This window comes from Narcine bancroftii, chromosome 6, assembly GCF_036971445.1.
Source record: "Narcine bancroftii isolate sNarBan1 chromosome 6, sNarBan1.hap1, whole genome shotgun sequence".
NCBI lineage: Eukaryota > Metazoa > Chordata > Chondrichthyes > Torpediniformes > Narcinidae > Narcine > Narcine bancroftii.
The window spans coordinates 85,914,292-85,929,172 of NC_091474.1; the positions used below are offsets into that span (position 1 = coordinate 85,914,292).

General features: G+C 39.2%; 1 protein-coding gene across 1 annotated transcript in view; it reads left to right on the forward strand.

The window, feature by feature from the left end:
- Positions 1-14,881, forward strand: part of col13a1 (collagen, type XIII, alpha 1) — a 137,718-nt gene that overhangs the window by 88,157 nt on the left and 34,680 nt on the right. The window contains exons 24-31 of the mRNA XM_069885600.1: positions 1,150-1,236; positions 2,243-2,269; positions 3,096-3,173; positions 5,947-5,991; positions 7,426-7,470; positions 7,608-7,739; positions 8,640-8,738; positions 11,415-11,465. Of these exons, the coding sequence (XP_069741701.1) occupies positions 1,150-1,236; positions 2,243-2,269; positions 3,096-3,173; positions 5,947-5,991; positions 7,426-7,470; positions 7,608-7,739; positions 8,640-8,738; positions 11,415-11,465 (564 nt within the window). The remainder of the gene's footprint in view (positions 1-1,149; positions 1,237-2,242; positions 2,270-3,095; positions 3,174-5,946; positions 5,992-7,425; positions 7,471-7,607; positions 7,740-8,639; positions 8,739-11,414; positions 11,466-14,881) is intronic.

Sequence of the window (14,881 nt, forward strand, 5' to 3'; positions counted from 1 at the left end):
CATCTTGGGTTACCAACATCATTCAAATGACTGGGACTATACTGGAGCTGCAGCTGAGGAGCCAGATGTGAAGTGCATCCAGCCCTCCAACTCAGGAATGTTATGCATTACTCCTAGACTGATCGCTGAATTTGGGTTGTGGTGCTCAGTTGCAGAGATGTGGAATGTGTTGATGTGCAAACCACAGCAAAACCATTGGCTTGTCATCAGCACAATCCAAGCTCAGATTCAACACTCCCACCTTTGTTCCATCTCTAATAAGGCTGCACCACCTTGTTCATGGTTTCAGCATCTATTTGACCCTGAGTCTCTCCAAAACTGAAACCACCTCTGTAACATTGCTTCTTTATCTTTGCTGGTTAAACCCTCTTCACTACAACTTTGGTTCTTTCTGATTACTCCAGTTCACATTTGGCAACAATCTTGTCTTCCTACCTGCTCATCCAAAACTTGGCTAGTCATATCCAGTATCATGCTGTCTCTTACGAACCAAGAGTGCTTTCTGAAATTCTCCTCTTCCATCCCTTCTCTGATTCAGTCACCTTGTCCAATCCATATCTTTGATTCCCCACCAAACCCTCACTTGCTATCTACATGTGTGTGGCCCATCCTTTCCTTCCTATGATCAGTTTTCATGATTGTCCAAACCGATGCTACCAACTTACAGGCAATGTGACATCACCCATGAAGGATATGAACAAACTATTAAATATTTCTGAAATTCAGAGACACAAAAAAAATTAAAATCTAAAAGAAGACAAAATATTTACATACTCAAATATTAACTTAATGAAGAATAGTAATGATGAACAGCACTTCTCACTTTCTTCAATCCTGAAACAGTCAGTTTAATCACCTAAGTCTCCAAACTTACAGAAGACAGGTCTCTTTCATTGGACTCCACAAGGAATCCAGTATTGGAGCAACCATTTGCTTCTCGATGAGTGACGGTCTTCAGCAGCTTGTGTGCAGAAACCTGAGACCTCGCGATGTTACTTGGGCTCCAGCCACAGAGGTGTGCCCTGTTTACTGTTTGAATGTTGTACTGTTATTGAGTTTACCAAGGTTACCATTTGTACAATAAATCATCTCGCTGATCATTGATTTGCAACTATGTCTATTGGAATATTGTGATCTTGTTTAAAACAGGGGGATGTAGGAGAACCAGGATCTGCCGCTGGTGGAATTAAGGGTGATTCTGGGTTGCCTGGACCTGTTGGCCCTCCAGGGCAGAAGGTGGATGTCCTTTTGTTTTTCATTAATCCCTCTAATGTTGAATTGTTATAATCAAGACTTAAAACTGGAAACTGTGTTTTTGGTGAGCTCCAGCACCTCAGACATTTGCACTGCATCCCTGGTATGCTTCAGATGAAAAACAAATATTGGTCACTGGAGAGAATTTAATTGCATTTCTTCAAGTTAGTGCTTTGAAATAATTTACAGTCATCTAATTTAACTTCTTATCCAAAGTCTGACACTAAAAGGATTGTCTGCCTCTAAGGCTCAGCTCTCTAGAGTATATGAATCCAAGACCTGACAGTTTTCCCCATTATCCATTTGGTTAGGAATTAGCCATTGCTGTTGTAAGGTACAGGTGGGGAGGTGAGCTTTCTCAAGGGTTTCCATTCAGTCATAAATGTGCCTCTGCAGTGGAATTTGTCTGTCATTGTTCCACTCTCACTGTGACAGAAGTGGGAGGTGTTCAGATGGCCAATGAGGACTGGGTCATAAACTGACGTCTGTGTCGCTGGCTGAGGTTTTGAGTGTCTGAGAAAGGAAGGGGAGGGAGTGGGGTGAGGACTTCAGAACTTTGGAAAAGGGTGTTTAGGGATGGGTTTTCTTGATTGCTGATGGAGCAATTTTAATTGAAGACCCTGGGAATGATGGAGGAATTATGGCAAGTAGTCCACTGTAGGTTTTTGGGGGTTATGTCTGCAGGAGGCAGAGGAAGAGCTTTGGGATTGGGGAAGATGCAGCTTGCTATCACAAATAACCCGGCCTCCCAGGAAAATCTTGACTGAAAGTTCGCCTCAATCTTCCCATCCCCAATTACCTTTCACATCTCCGAGGTGAGGCTCACTTTCAAGGTCCCCAGGATTCCTTCTTTGAAGCTTTAAGATATTGCAAATGCAGCAATGGTGGGGCGGGGAGGGGGGGTTGTTATTGAGGACAATAAATATTTAACTACTAAAATATTTTTTTATAATATTTCAATAAATGTGTGTTATGCAATCTCTTACAGGGTGAAATGGGGGAGCGAGGAGTTCAGGTGAGTTGAACTTTAGCAGCAGGACAGTAATTTCAAGGCAAGTTTGTTTTATTAATTAATTCCAGAAAGAAAATATGTTAGCTAGTTTAGTACATTTGTTAAACTGGAAATTATATCTTTTGAAACAAATCTTCTTTGTCTTTAATGTTGGTCTCTGCCGGAGCTGTTTAATCTGACATGTTGAACAGGAGAGAGCAAACACAACAAGCACCTGGTGGTGAATGAAGGGAAAAGCCAAAGCAGAGCTCAGAGATTAGGCCTGGAGGAAGCAACAGGGTGTTGATAAACCAAGGTCACAGTGCCTCTGCTATAGGCTTAAAATATGGCATTTATTTGCACCGTTAATTGAGAGGAAAAGAAAAGGTCTCTCTCTTTCTCTCATACTCACACACACACACACATGCGCGCACAAATTTTCTCACCTCCTCTGCTTCACTCTCCACACACACTCTTCCAACCTCCTCACCTCTTTTCCTTTCTCTATCCCCCACATGTCTTTACATGTGGGAACAAGCAAGCAGGTTATCAAAAGAGATTGCCACCTTTGACATGACAATGTGGACTAATGTTTGGGCCAAGGGGGCTAAACAGTCTCAGCTTGGTGTATTTTTTCATTTTGTATTGAAAGTTGAATTGTTATTTCCACCACACAGATCTGTATACATTTTAAAACTGGGCAAATTGTAGATTCTGCAGTTACAATTTCCGATTGAAGATAATCCACTAAGTCTCTTGTTTATCAGGGAATTAATAAAATGAGCTTCAATTATGCATACTGTTAGCTGGCTCTAAATGAGTTGTTTAATTTCCCATGTTTGCTCTGCAGGGCCTGTCTGGTTCTAAAGGTGAAGCAGGAAAAACTGAAATAATTGACTATAACGGTAACATCAATGAAGCACTCCAGGTACGTGTTATTCTAAGTCATGTCACTCACTGTACATGACACTTCTTTGTCAAACATAGTTGTATATACAGTACAACTCCAGTTATCCAAAATCTGATTATGCGAATCCACAGTTATCTGAATTTTTTTTGGACCCGTAAGTGACGACTGTTCAGCTCCGAAAATTTTATTGGATGATTTTAGATAATTTCAGAAAAATAAGAAAATCCTTATTTATCTGAAAAATTTAGAAGCTGAAATGACATTTCACCTCCGAAAAAATTCAGATAAATGAGGAAATCTGAAACAATCAGAAATCCTCAAATATCCCACAGGATGAAAAAATTTTGGAATTTTAGAAAAACCTGTGAGTAGAATTTAAGAGATTTTGGTGTTAGATTTGTCTTACTTTGTTCAGGTTGTTTTTTTGGTGAGAATTAAACATTATTTCATGCTTTAAACTGATTTCCTTGTTGTTTGTTGTTGTTTAAACAATGTTACAAGTGATTTGCTGTTGTTACTGGGCTGTTTTTTAAAAATGAACAGTTATCCAAAAATATTGTTTATCTGAAATAGGCCCGGTCCCGACCATTTCAGATAATTGGAGTTATCCTGTCATTTGGAAATGGTCCTTGTGTTCTGTGAACAAGATCACATTACAAATGATTTATTTGATTTAATTGAATCAAATTACAAATAATAGCATTGCAGTCCATAACAGAGACCATTGAGTCCATTGTGCGGGATATTGAAAGCGTTCTCTAATTAGTTCATTTCCTCTGATCCTCTGCCCTGTAATCATTTCTCTTTTCATGCACTTAACCAGCTCCATTTGGAATATTATTGTCACTCCTGGATTCACTCTAATTTCTTGCAATGTTCACCAGATCACAGAAATTGCTTTGTAAAACCACACAGTATTTAATCAACTCTGCATAAATGGGATGACAGTAGAAGCTGCCCAACTCTTATACCAGGGTCGTCTGTCTCAGTCTTAAATTCCACCTGAAAGATTGGTGCAACGTTGAGCAAGAACAAATCTTGAATCCCACTCTCATCTTGACTGTAATATCAACATCTGTTACCATTTTATGGGACTGTCTGTTTAATGTATCATTGAATGCAAATGATTGTCAACGTTGTAGATTTACGTGCTTGTCACTGCCAATGAGCTCTGAGGGATGAAGTCAAGTTGAGCATCTTTCCTGACACTGAATACCATATATGCTGGCATATAGGACAAAAATTTCACTTTAAAATCAGGATTGTCTGCAATCAGCTCCGACGCTGTCTTGTGTATGCCCTGATAGATTTCAGCTAAATCTGGGTGCTCTCCCGCGGGGTCTCTCCACCCAGAACAACTGCTGTCAGCTTTGTGCAGGCTTTAAACTGCCTATTACTGAAGCCGAAGTTGGTTTATTTTAAAACATGCAAATAAAATTCAAACCTTTACATGGTAATTTATTATTCAAATATTGTGATTTGAGTGCCAGATTTTGGGAGTTGTCTTATACAAAGGATGTCACTCAAAACCTACATTTTAGGTGGGAGTTCTGGGAGTCATCCAGTATAGAGTGGTCCCATATGCCACATATATGGCAGTTGATTTTGTTGATGATTAGGGTAAGGAATTTTTCCCATGGTTGGAGCATTAAATGGGTCATCTCCCCGTCACTCACTCTCCCCATCTCTCAGTGACCCCATCACTCACTCACCCCATCTCTCACTCTTCCCATCTCTCTCTATCTGCAGTCGCAGTCATCAAATACAAAATCATGAAGTTGGGGCATACTGTCTTTGAAAGATTATTATCATGGCCTTGTACATTTAAGAATTGTTAAAACCCAACCCATATCTTGGCACACTAACTCTGAGGAGATGAGTCAATGGTGTTAAAGTGTGGCCTCATGGAGATGAGGTCAAATCTTGAAGAGTGGGATGGAGGCAAGTGTACTGATAGAGTGCTAGAGATCCTCCTGACCACTAAAGGGGTTTGGAGACTGTAGTTATAGTGTGTTACAGATCCTCCTAACCATTAGAGGAAGTCAGAGAGCAGTTTGTGGCAACTAAGAAGGATGCAAGATGGATGCCTCCACACAGTTCTGAGTGTGTTCCTTAACTAATATATCAAGACCCTTAGTTTGAGAGGAAAAGGTATTGTATTGATAATGATCATGTTTGTAAGGTCTTAATTATAGTTCCTGTTTGATTAGACTGCAACATGCAAGATCTGTAATGGAGGCTTGCAGCCTCATGGCATGCTTCATGGGCTGTTTACATAAACTTTAAAGTAAATAACCTTTTAAAGTATAATTTTTTTTAAAGAACCTAAGTTTCTTTATTGCAATAAAAGAAACATCGCACCAAGGAAATGGGTCTGTATATGCATGGGTTTCTTGAGGGAAACGCCTTGTCTTTTGTCACATTCCTACTTATGGGAGTTTGACATGCAAACTAGTTGCCATATTCTCTACATTACAACAGTAATAGCTTCATTGTTTGTAAAGCAGTTTTCAGCCTCATAAAAGGTGAGAAAGTGATGCAAATCATCCTTTCAATTCTGTTTCATAGAATCAGACAATAACAGCATATCTTTTTTGCTTTGATTGTTTGAAAAAACTGATAATAAATATTAGCCATGGGTATGACAAGAGGCAAAAACATTTGCACAGATTGTGCTTTTGGATAAAATTCTGCATGATTTTGCAGGCTGAAATTAAACTTTACAATCCTTACTGTTAATGTATCATGTTGTCCTGAGGAAATGATGCTGATGTGTATCATTTGTATTTAGGGTCCTCCTGGAGTTCCAGGAATGCCAGGTCTACCAGGACAGAAGGTAAGTTTTCACCGAGTTCATTGGCTTAAAGCAGGAATGGTCACTCATTGTCGGTAATAATTTTAAATTGTTATTCACCATAGCGAATTTTCAGTCACAGTACAAAACAGGCTCCCAATTTACTGTCTCCAAAGATTCATTAGAGCATGTGCTTGGTGGTGTGGATCCTTGATAATTGCTGCTTCACTCTGATGGCAGCGTTCCCAATAAATGTCTTCAATGGAGGGGAGGATTTTGCCTGTGATGCCCTGGACTAAGACCTCTACCTTTTGCAGGGTTAAACACTCGGGGGTATTGGTGTCCCCATGCTAGACCATGATGCAGCTGGTCAGCTGACTTTCCACTGCATATCAGTAAAAATTTCTCGGGATTTCCGATGTCATACCAAACCTCCACTGAGGAAGTAGAGGCTCTAACGTGCTTTTTTCACTATGTCATTAGTGTGTTAGGTCCCAGTAAGATACTGAGACAGAAACTTTAAAAAATCCTTCCTTCATTTTTTTTGTCTGGGAAAATGGTTCCTATAACAGCAAATATAAAAACTCATTTACTTGCTTGCATTTGTTGCATATTTATGACTTGAATATTTACACTGAAATGGCATAAATATCATCAGAAGGAAATTTGGGAAGAATTATCTTGTTGGCATTGCATTGGTAAAATGTATTTACTAATACATTATTCCTTTCTTTTTAAAATATATTTTATTGAGTTTAATATATTAATCCCACAATCAAAGTAATCTGATAATAACAAATAACAGGTCATATCACATAATAAACATATAATGTCAATCAAAAACTTATCCATGAATGATTATTTGTCTCTTTTCTTTAAGACATCAAATTCTATAGATATGGTATTTAACAGTTTATCCCTTTCTCATAATATATCCCAGTACAGTTCTGGATAGAAAATAGATAAGACAAATATTAAACACTTCCTTTATAAATAAAGGGTATATTCAATCTTAATTAATGGTATGATCCATGATAAACCATATTTAAACCCATGTTTAACTAATTCATCTTTTCTTTGTAAGGAAACCAAAAACCTCTGACTAATCTAACTACTCCCTCTAAACAAGGTTAACCTTGTAAAATTGTAAGGATATGGATCAAAAGCAACCCCCAGACACCAGACAGAGAGTCTTTGGAGCATCCAGACTTCTTAAATCTGCCAAATATGATAGTAATCTATGAATGGGCTCCACATCCTATCAAATTAAAGCCACATCTTTAATGTTTATCTTATTTTATCCAAGCTTAAACAGGGCATAACATCATGTAACCACTGGGCATGAATGGGTGAAGAGTTATCCTTCCATTTCATTAAAATTGTTCATCTAGCTATCAATGAGGTAAAAGCTAAAATTCTCTCTTGGGTTGAAGTCAAGAGTACATCCTATGTACTAACATTATTCTACATTGACAGGGTGAAGTTGGCCTGCCAGGGGTACCTGGACTTGATGGAGAAAAGGTAATTTTTTTTTAAAGAACACGTCTTTGTGATGGGCATTTAGGGTTCACATTATCCACTTGCACATGTCTTTCACCTTGTCCAATCTGGTTAAGGCCATGAGAGCTTCCATGGATAATGTGGTTTAATTCTTTCAGGGCCCTCGTGGTAAAACGGGGGAGATTGGACCCTCTGGCCCATCAGGGCGTCCAGGACCTGAAGGACCCAAGGGGGAGGCAGGAATTATGGGATTCCCCGGTCCTAAAGGAGACAAAGGAGATATTGGACTGGTTGGTTCACCTGCATTTTCAAGCCTTCAAACAGTATTTCAGATACATGCTTTCAATTTATGGACATTAATATTCATCCTATTTCCATTCTATTTTGATACTTTGATAATATTGATACTTTGATGAAGGGCTCAAGTCCAAAACGTCGATTATCTATTTTTGCCTTTGCTGCAGGACACTCTTTGACCTTCTCCAACCACGGTGTCTGCAGAATTTTGTAATTTACATCTTTCCATTCTATTTTAAAAGTTTCAAAGTTATATTCAAACAATTTTCACTTTATAATAATCTAAACCAGTAGTTTTCATACTACTCCCCTAAACTCACATTCCATCTTAAGCAATCCCGATGCCATCGGTGCTCTGTGATTAGTAAGGGATTGCTTAAGGTGAAATGTGAGTGGGAAGGGAAGGTTGAGAACCACTGCTCTATACCCAATTGTTATTGAAATATTTTGCTTGAGAAAAATTGTCATTGGCCCATTTCCTTTGGAGTTATGATTCCATGCACATAATGAGTCAATTAGGTATGATTAAAACAGTGGTTTTCAAACTTTTTCTTTCCAGAGCACCTATGGCACAGGGATTGCTTAAGGTGGAATGTGAGTTTAGGGGGGGGCAGTTTGAAAACAATTAATTGTCCACACAACAAAGCCATTATGCTAATTTGTTTGCCTTTAAAAAGAATATGACATCTTTCTTGTACCATCTGCTGTTAAATTGATCAGGTGACACTAGTTATCAGTATGAAGCAGAAGATCCAAATGAAAATTATTTTCAAATGGCTTTTAATTATTTCTATCCCATTTCCAAACATTGCAAGTTACAAAAACATAACAATGTAGCATTTGGATAAGCCTTCTGTGTCCTGAAGTCATTTCATTTTATATTCTGTTTTTAGGGCTTGGATGGGCCCACAGGTGAGAAAGGAGAAAGAGGAGAGCCTGGATTGCAAGGCCCCCCTGGACTCCCAGGTCCTGTTGGACTTCCAGGCTCAACCGTGAGTATCTGCAGCCGATGCCCAGTTGTTGCTTTTCTTACTTGACACCATGGGGTTATTGTGGAGTTACAGCATGTGACTTCTAAAGAAGTGGCTAACTATTAACTCCCTCTCCTTTCTGCTTAAGTCCCCAGCACATTTAAAACCTGTCTTAATTAACAAATGGTCCCTATTCTTAAAACTCTGTCCATTTCAACCAGTGGTTTCCAAACTGCCCCCCAAACTCACATTCCACCTTAAGCAAACCCTATGCCATAAGTGCTCTGTGATTAGTAAGGGATTACTTAAGGTGGTATGTGAGTGGGAAGGGATGGTTGAGAACAACTGTGCTAGATCCAATTGATACTGAAATATTTTGATTGAGAAAAATTGTCATTGGCCCATTTTCTTTGGAGTTAGGAAAAAATGCACATAGCAAATCAATTGGGTACAATTAAAACAGTGGCTTTCAAAAAGCTTTTTCTTTCCACTCACCTTAAGTAATCCCTTACTAATCACAGAGCCCCTATGGCAAAGGGAATTCTTAAAGTGGTATGTGAGTGGAAATAAAAGTTTGAAAACCACTGCTTTAGATTTTTGAGGTTGTCTTTTGAGAAACTGAGCATTGTCAATGGAATGGATTCAGAATTAGAATTTATTGTCATAAACAAGACATTAAATTCTGTATTTTGGGGCAGTATCATAGTGCAAACATTCATATTAAAACCATCTTACAACATTACTATAAATTTTAAAAATGGTAGTACATGAAAAGTGAGGCAGTATCTTTCGTTCATTGATTATTCAGGAATCTGACGGCAGCAGGAAGAAGTTGTCCTTGTGCAATCATCTTTAGGCTCCTGTACCTTTATCCTGATGGTAACAGAGTGAAGAGGGCGTGGCTTGGGTGATGGGGGTCTTTGAGGATATAGGCTGTATTTTAAGACACTGCCTCATGTGGATGTCCTCGATGGAGTGAAGTCTGGTGCCTGTGATGTCGCAGGCCAAATGAACAATCCTCTGGAGTTTGTTCTTGTCTTGAGAGCTGGTGCCTCCATACCAGGCAATGATGCATCTAGCCAGACTGCTCTCCGTGGTATGCCTGTTGAAACTTTGGGAGATTTCCGTGACATACCAAATTTCCTCAGACATCTCACAAAGTATAGCTGCTGGCGAGGCTTCTTTGTGATTCCATCAACATGGACAGATCCTCAAAGATGTTGATCCTTGTTCAATTCACTTAGCATTCATTTAGTGCCAAGCCACAAGCAGAGGTTTTCTATTATCATCTCCAAGTACAAAGGAAACAGCCAAAATGTTTTTATCTACACCTAGTCTTGTACCTCATCCAATACTTGGAGCTAAGGCCAGGCTATCACTGGCTGCTTGCTGCTGCTGTGTCATTATTGGACCCCAGATGAGCAGAACTCACCCTGAAGTAGTGGTTCATTTTTGGACAGATCTCTCCAAAGTGAATTTCTCTCCAAAGCAGTCCTGAAAGGTTCTTTGGCATTGAAGTGGCCACAATAATATTACTGGTGAAAAGTCAACTTAGTAGCTTCCATTTGGGGGTTGAGGCACAAAGACAAAGGAGAAATAAATATTTGTTAGCAATTCCGTTCTGGCCATGAGGTTGGATGCTGAATGATATGAAAGCTGATTTTTAACCATTGACGACTCACTGTACCACAGCAATTCATTTTATATCTGCCTTGTTATTATACTCTCTTTCCAAAAAAAACTGAACCCATCACAGAGCCCAGCATTGATAAAAACGTTACACACACATATGCAAAAAGTGATCCACAGCTAGATCAACTATTCTCTCTTCTTTAATCTCTCTCGATGTATCATTGAAGATGGATTAGCCATCAGTAAATATTGTAAGCCATGAACTTTCCCAATGACCATGAGGCGGCATGGTTAGCATAGCGCAACATTACACTGTCTGTAAAGAATTTATATGTTCTTACCATGGCTGTGTACTTCTTCAGGGTTCTTTGGTTTCCTCCCACCCTTTTAAATGTACAAGGGTCATGGTTTATTGGAATATTTGGGCAGGATGGGCTGGATGGGCCTGTTACTGTCCTGTACGTATAAACTTTATAAAATTTTTTTTAAATCAGAAATCTGCTTCCACCCTATTTCCTGGCATGGCAGCTTGGAGTTAATATCAGAAGGCATCGAAAAGAAAGCCATTCTGCCTGTTTGAAAGAATTTCCAAAATAGTCCTTCATCTCTGCTTTCTCCAAATGGCCTTGCAAATTTCTCCTGTTCATACATTTAACCCCTTTTTGAAAATGGTCATTTTGTGCAATGCAACCTGATCAAAGTCACAGATGAAACTTATGAAAGCAAATTATGAAAATATAATTGAAACATTTTTGTACTGGGGTACAATAGGTGTGTTTAAAAATATATATTTTTATAATATTAAAATGGTACTGCAAGAACAACAATTTATGCAAAGCTGATGGGACAGAAGTATTATTGACTAATGTACATGATGGATATATTAATGTGGAAGAATTTACATCTGATCATCAAACTGTAAAAGTCTTTGATATTGAAGCATATCAACAATTACATTTTTTTAAATTATAATCTTCACCTTTGCAGCATAGTTTACTCTGTTGCATGAACAATTTGCAGAGTTTGCCTGGTGTTTTGTGTGAAAGGTGTGTGTTGCTTTTGTAGGTTAATGGGCCACCAGGATTACCAGGGCCAGAGGGCCCCCCAGGTCCAATGGTAAGCCTCCCTTCTTTTCAAATTGGAATGAAAGCTCAAGAGAAACCAGACATGCATGTCATACTCAAGAAGCTTGCATGGGTGGTTAAAAAGTTAACAGCAAAAGTTTAATTGAACGGGAATTGCATCAGCAGAAGGCTTTTTTTTTATTGATTTAAGATTTAAACTTAGATGTATACTGCAACCTTTAATTGCATTGTAACCACTTCTGCATGTTGAAAGAAAGAACTTGCACTCTTATAAAGATTTTCACTGTCTCAGTATTCCAGGACAATTAATGATATTTGAAACAAACTTGGGAGAGTCACATGATGGAGTAGTGGCCGGTCGGGAAAACCAGCCCTCTCCAGAAAAATAGGAAAAAAGTTAGGAAACGACAAAGCTCAACAAAAATAAAATATAAGAAATAGAGGATAAAGTGACAGAGAAGAGAAAGAAGATGGCACCCAAGAAGGAGAAAATAAAAATAACTGAAAAAAAGTAGAAAAGATGCCGCAGAAAAAGAAGAAGGCCTTATCTGCACAAAGGAACAGGGAGCTGTGGTGGCGAGGAGCACCCGTTCCCCGAGGTTAGTGCCTGCCCTATGGCGTCACGACCTCCTGACCAGTGGACTTCAAAAATGGCTCTCGGAGCCAAACAAAAGTGCGCAACTGCACATGCGCAAGGAGTTGTGCATGCACAGTGCGCAATCAAAAGAAAAAGAGGATACCGACAGGAGGGGGCTCAGCAGAGGAGTGGGCAGCCACAGCGTGAACAGCTGAAGGAAGCCTGATGCCAGGGTGCTCAGCTGGAAGACGAGGAAGGCGGCAGAGGAGGAAGCGAGGAAACAGACGAGGGAGAAAGATGGAGGGGTGACCGACAAGTGGATCAATGACAGGAGGCCCGACAGACGATCAGCCAGGAGGAGAGGACCAACAGCAAGAGGCCCAGCAAGAGGAGGCCCAACAAAGAGATACAAGCAGCTCATCAGGAAAAACAGAAGAGACACAGACACAAAGAAGAGAAGAAGAAGAAGAAGAAGAAGACACAAACACAGGTAAAGACACAGAAGAAGAGGAAGAAGAAGACCAAAATCTTCACAGAGAAATAGAAGGTAAAACTGATGGACAGAATATATAGAATATAGCTTTTTTTGAAGAACAAGTGAGATCATTCAAAGAATGGTTATCATTAGAATTTAGTGCAATTAAAAGGAAAATGAAAAGAGCAAAAGATAAAATGAAAAGTTGAGAGCTGGTCATGACAGAAATAGGGAAAAGAGTAGAGAATGTGGAAGAGCGGGAAGCGGCTGTAGAAATGGAAGTAAATAACTTAAGAGAAAAATTGGAAGAAAGTGACAAAAAATTAAAGAGACACCAGAGTTGTTAGCTGAGAAAATTGATATTTTGGAAAATTATAGTAGGCAAAACAACATAAAAATGGTGGGCCTGAAGGAGGGTGAAGAAGGCACAGACATGAAGGAATTTATAGAAGGTTGGATCCCAAAGGTCCTGGGAACGACAGAAATGCAGGAAAAAATGAAATAGAAAGGGCACACAGAGCACTAACTGCGAAACCACAGACACATCAAAAACCAAGGTCAATCTTAATAATTTTTTTGAGATATACAACAAGAGAAAATATACTGGAGCAGGGAAGGAATAAAATTAGAGAAGATAATAAGCCTTTGGAATACAAGAGTCAAAAAATATTTTTTTTACCCAGACATAAGTTTTGAACTCTTAAAGAGAAGGAAGGAGTTTAATACAGTGAAAACGATTTTATGGAAAAAAGGTTACAAATTCATATTAAGACATCCAGCCGTACTTAAAATATTTATACCTGGGGAGCAAAGCAGACTGTTCTCGGATCTGGAGGAAGCACAAGAATTCGCAGAATGTTTGCAGGACAGAAGAAGAGATGAAGAGATGTAACAAGAATGAAGAACGGTGATAAAGTATATATAAAGATCTAAAAACATTGTATATGTAAAGAACTAAAGAGGGAAAAGTGATGAGAAGTTAAGGAAGGAAGTAAGGGGGTTAAAAAAAAAGAGAGCTTTGTTATATGTGTAAAACCAAAAAGTATTTTCGGTGGGAGGGCTGGGAGGAGATGGAATAACCGTCACTGCAAAACCAGTTGATGATTGCGAGAACATATAGATGGAGGTTAAACTCCGTGCTACTTAAAAGGAAGGAATTTAGACAGTTTATTGAAACACAGAATCAATTAAAGACAAATTCATATTTTGGGACACAATGAAAGCCTTCATTAGAGGACAGATAATAAGTTAAGTAACTAAGATGAAAAAGGATTACAATTGGGAAATAGAGCAGTTGGAAAGGGAGATAGTAAGTACAGAAAAGGAACTAGAGAAAAGGGATGATATAACGAAAAAGAGAGAATTGGCAGACAAAAAAATAAAATGAGAAACACTACAAACATATAAGGTGGAGAAGAACATAATGAAAACAAAGCAAAAGTATTATGAACAGGGAGAAAAAACACATAAAATATTAGCCTGGCAACAAAACAGAACAAGCTAAAAGAACTGTATTGGCATCAAGGAAAAAGGACAAACAAATTACATATAACCCAACAGAGATTAATGAAAACTTTAAGGAATTTTATGAACAATTATACCAAACTGAGAATGAGGGGAAAGATGATAAAATAGAGGAATTTTTAGCTAAAATTGAACTGCCAAAATTGCAAGAAGGACAAAACAAACTAATAAAACCATTTGAAATAGAGGAAGTACAGGATATATTAAAAAAGCTGCCAAACAATAAAACACCAGGAGAGGATGGATTTCCAATAGAATTTTATAAAACATTTAAAGAATTATTAATTCCTCCTCTCCTAGAAGTAATGAACCAGGTAGAAGAAACACAAAACTTGCCAGATTCATGTAAGACAGCAATAATTACAGTAATACCAAAGTTGGGGAAGGATCCATTAACACCAGCATCATATAGACCACACATGTCAAATTCTCAAATTATATTTGGCCCGCAAGATCATATTAAATATATATTAGAGTTGGCCCCTGGCCACCGTGCCAGTATAGCGCATGCACACTGAAGGTGAAAATGAAGACGCCCGGAGGTGTGGAGGGATCTCAGAGTCCCGAATCCCGGGGATCAGAGCGCCGCACTCAACCCGCCCGGCTCCTGGACACACAGACGCGGCTGGAGTTGGGGACCATCCTCGCTGGGTCTGCACTTCAGCGGTGACGCCGGACCGAATGTCTCGTTGGCGATGCCTTCCCCCTCGCTCCGTGCGCGGCGGACCCTGCCTCCCGCTCCTTTTGTTGGAGACGAGCCCGGCGCAGTGAGATCGCAGTTTAATCCCTCTCCAACCATATGAGGGGGGTGGGAGCAACGCGCTCTTCTCAGCCAATTCCTCCACCGCCCCGGATGCCGGCGTTTCAACGG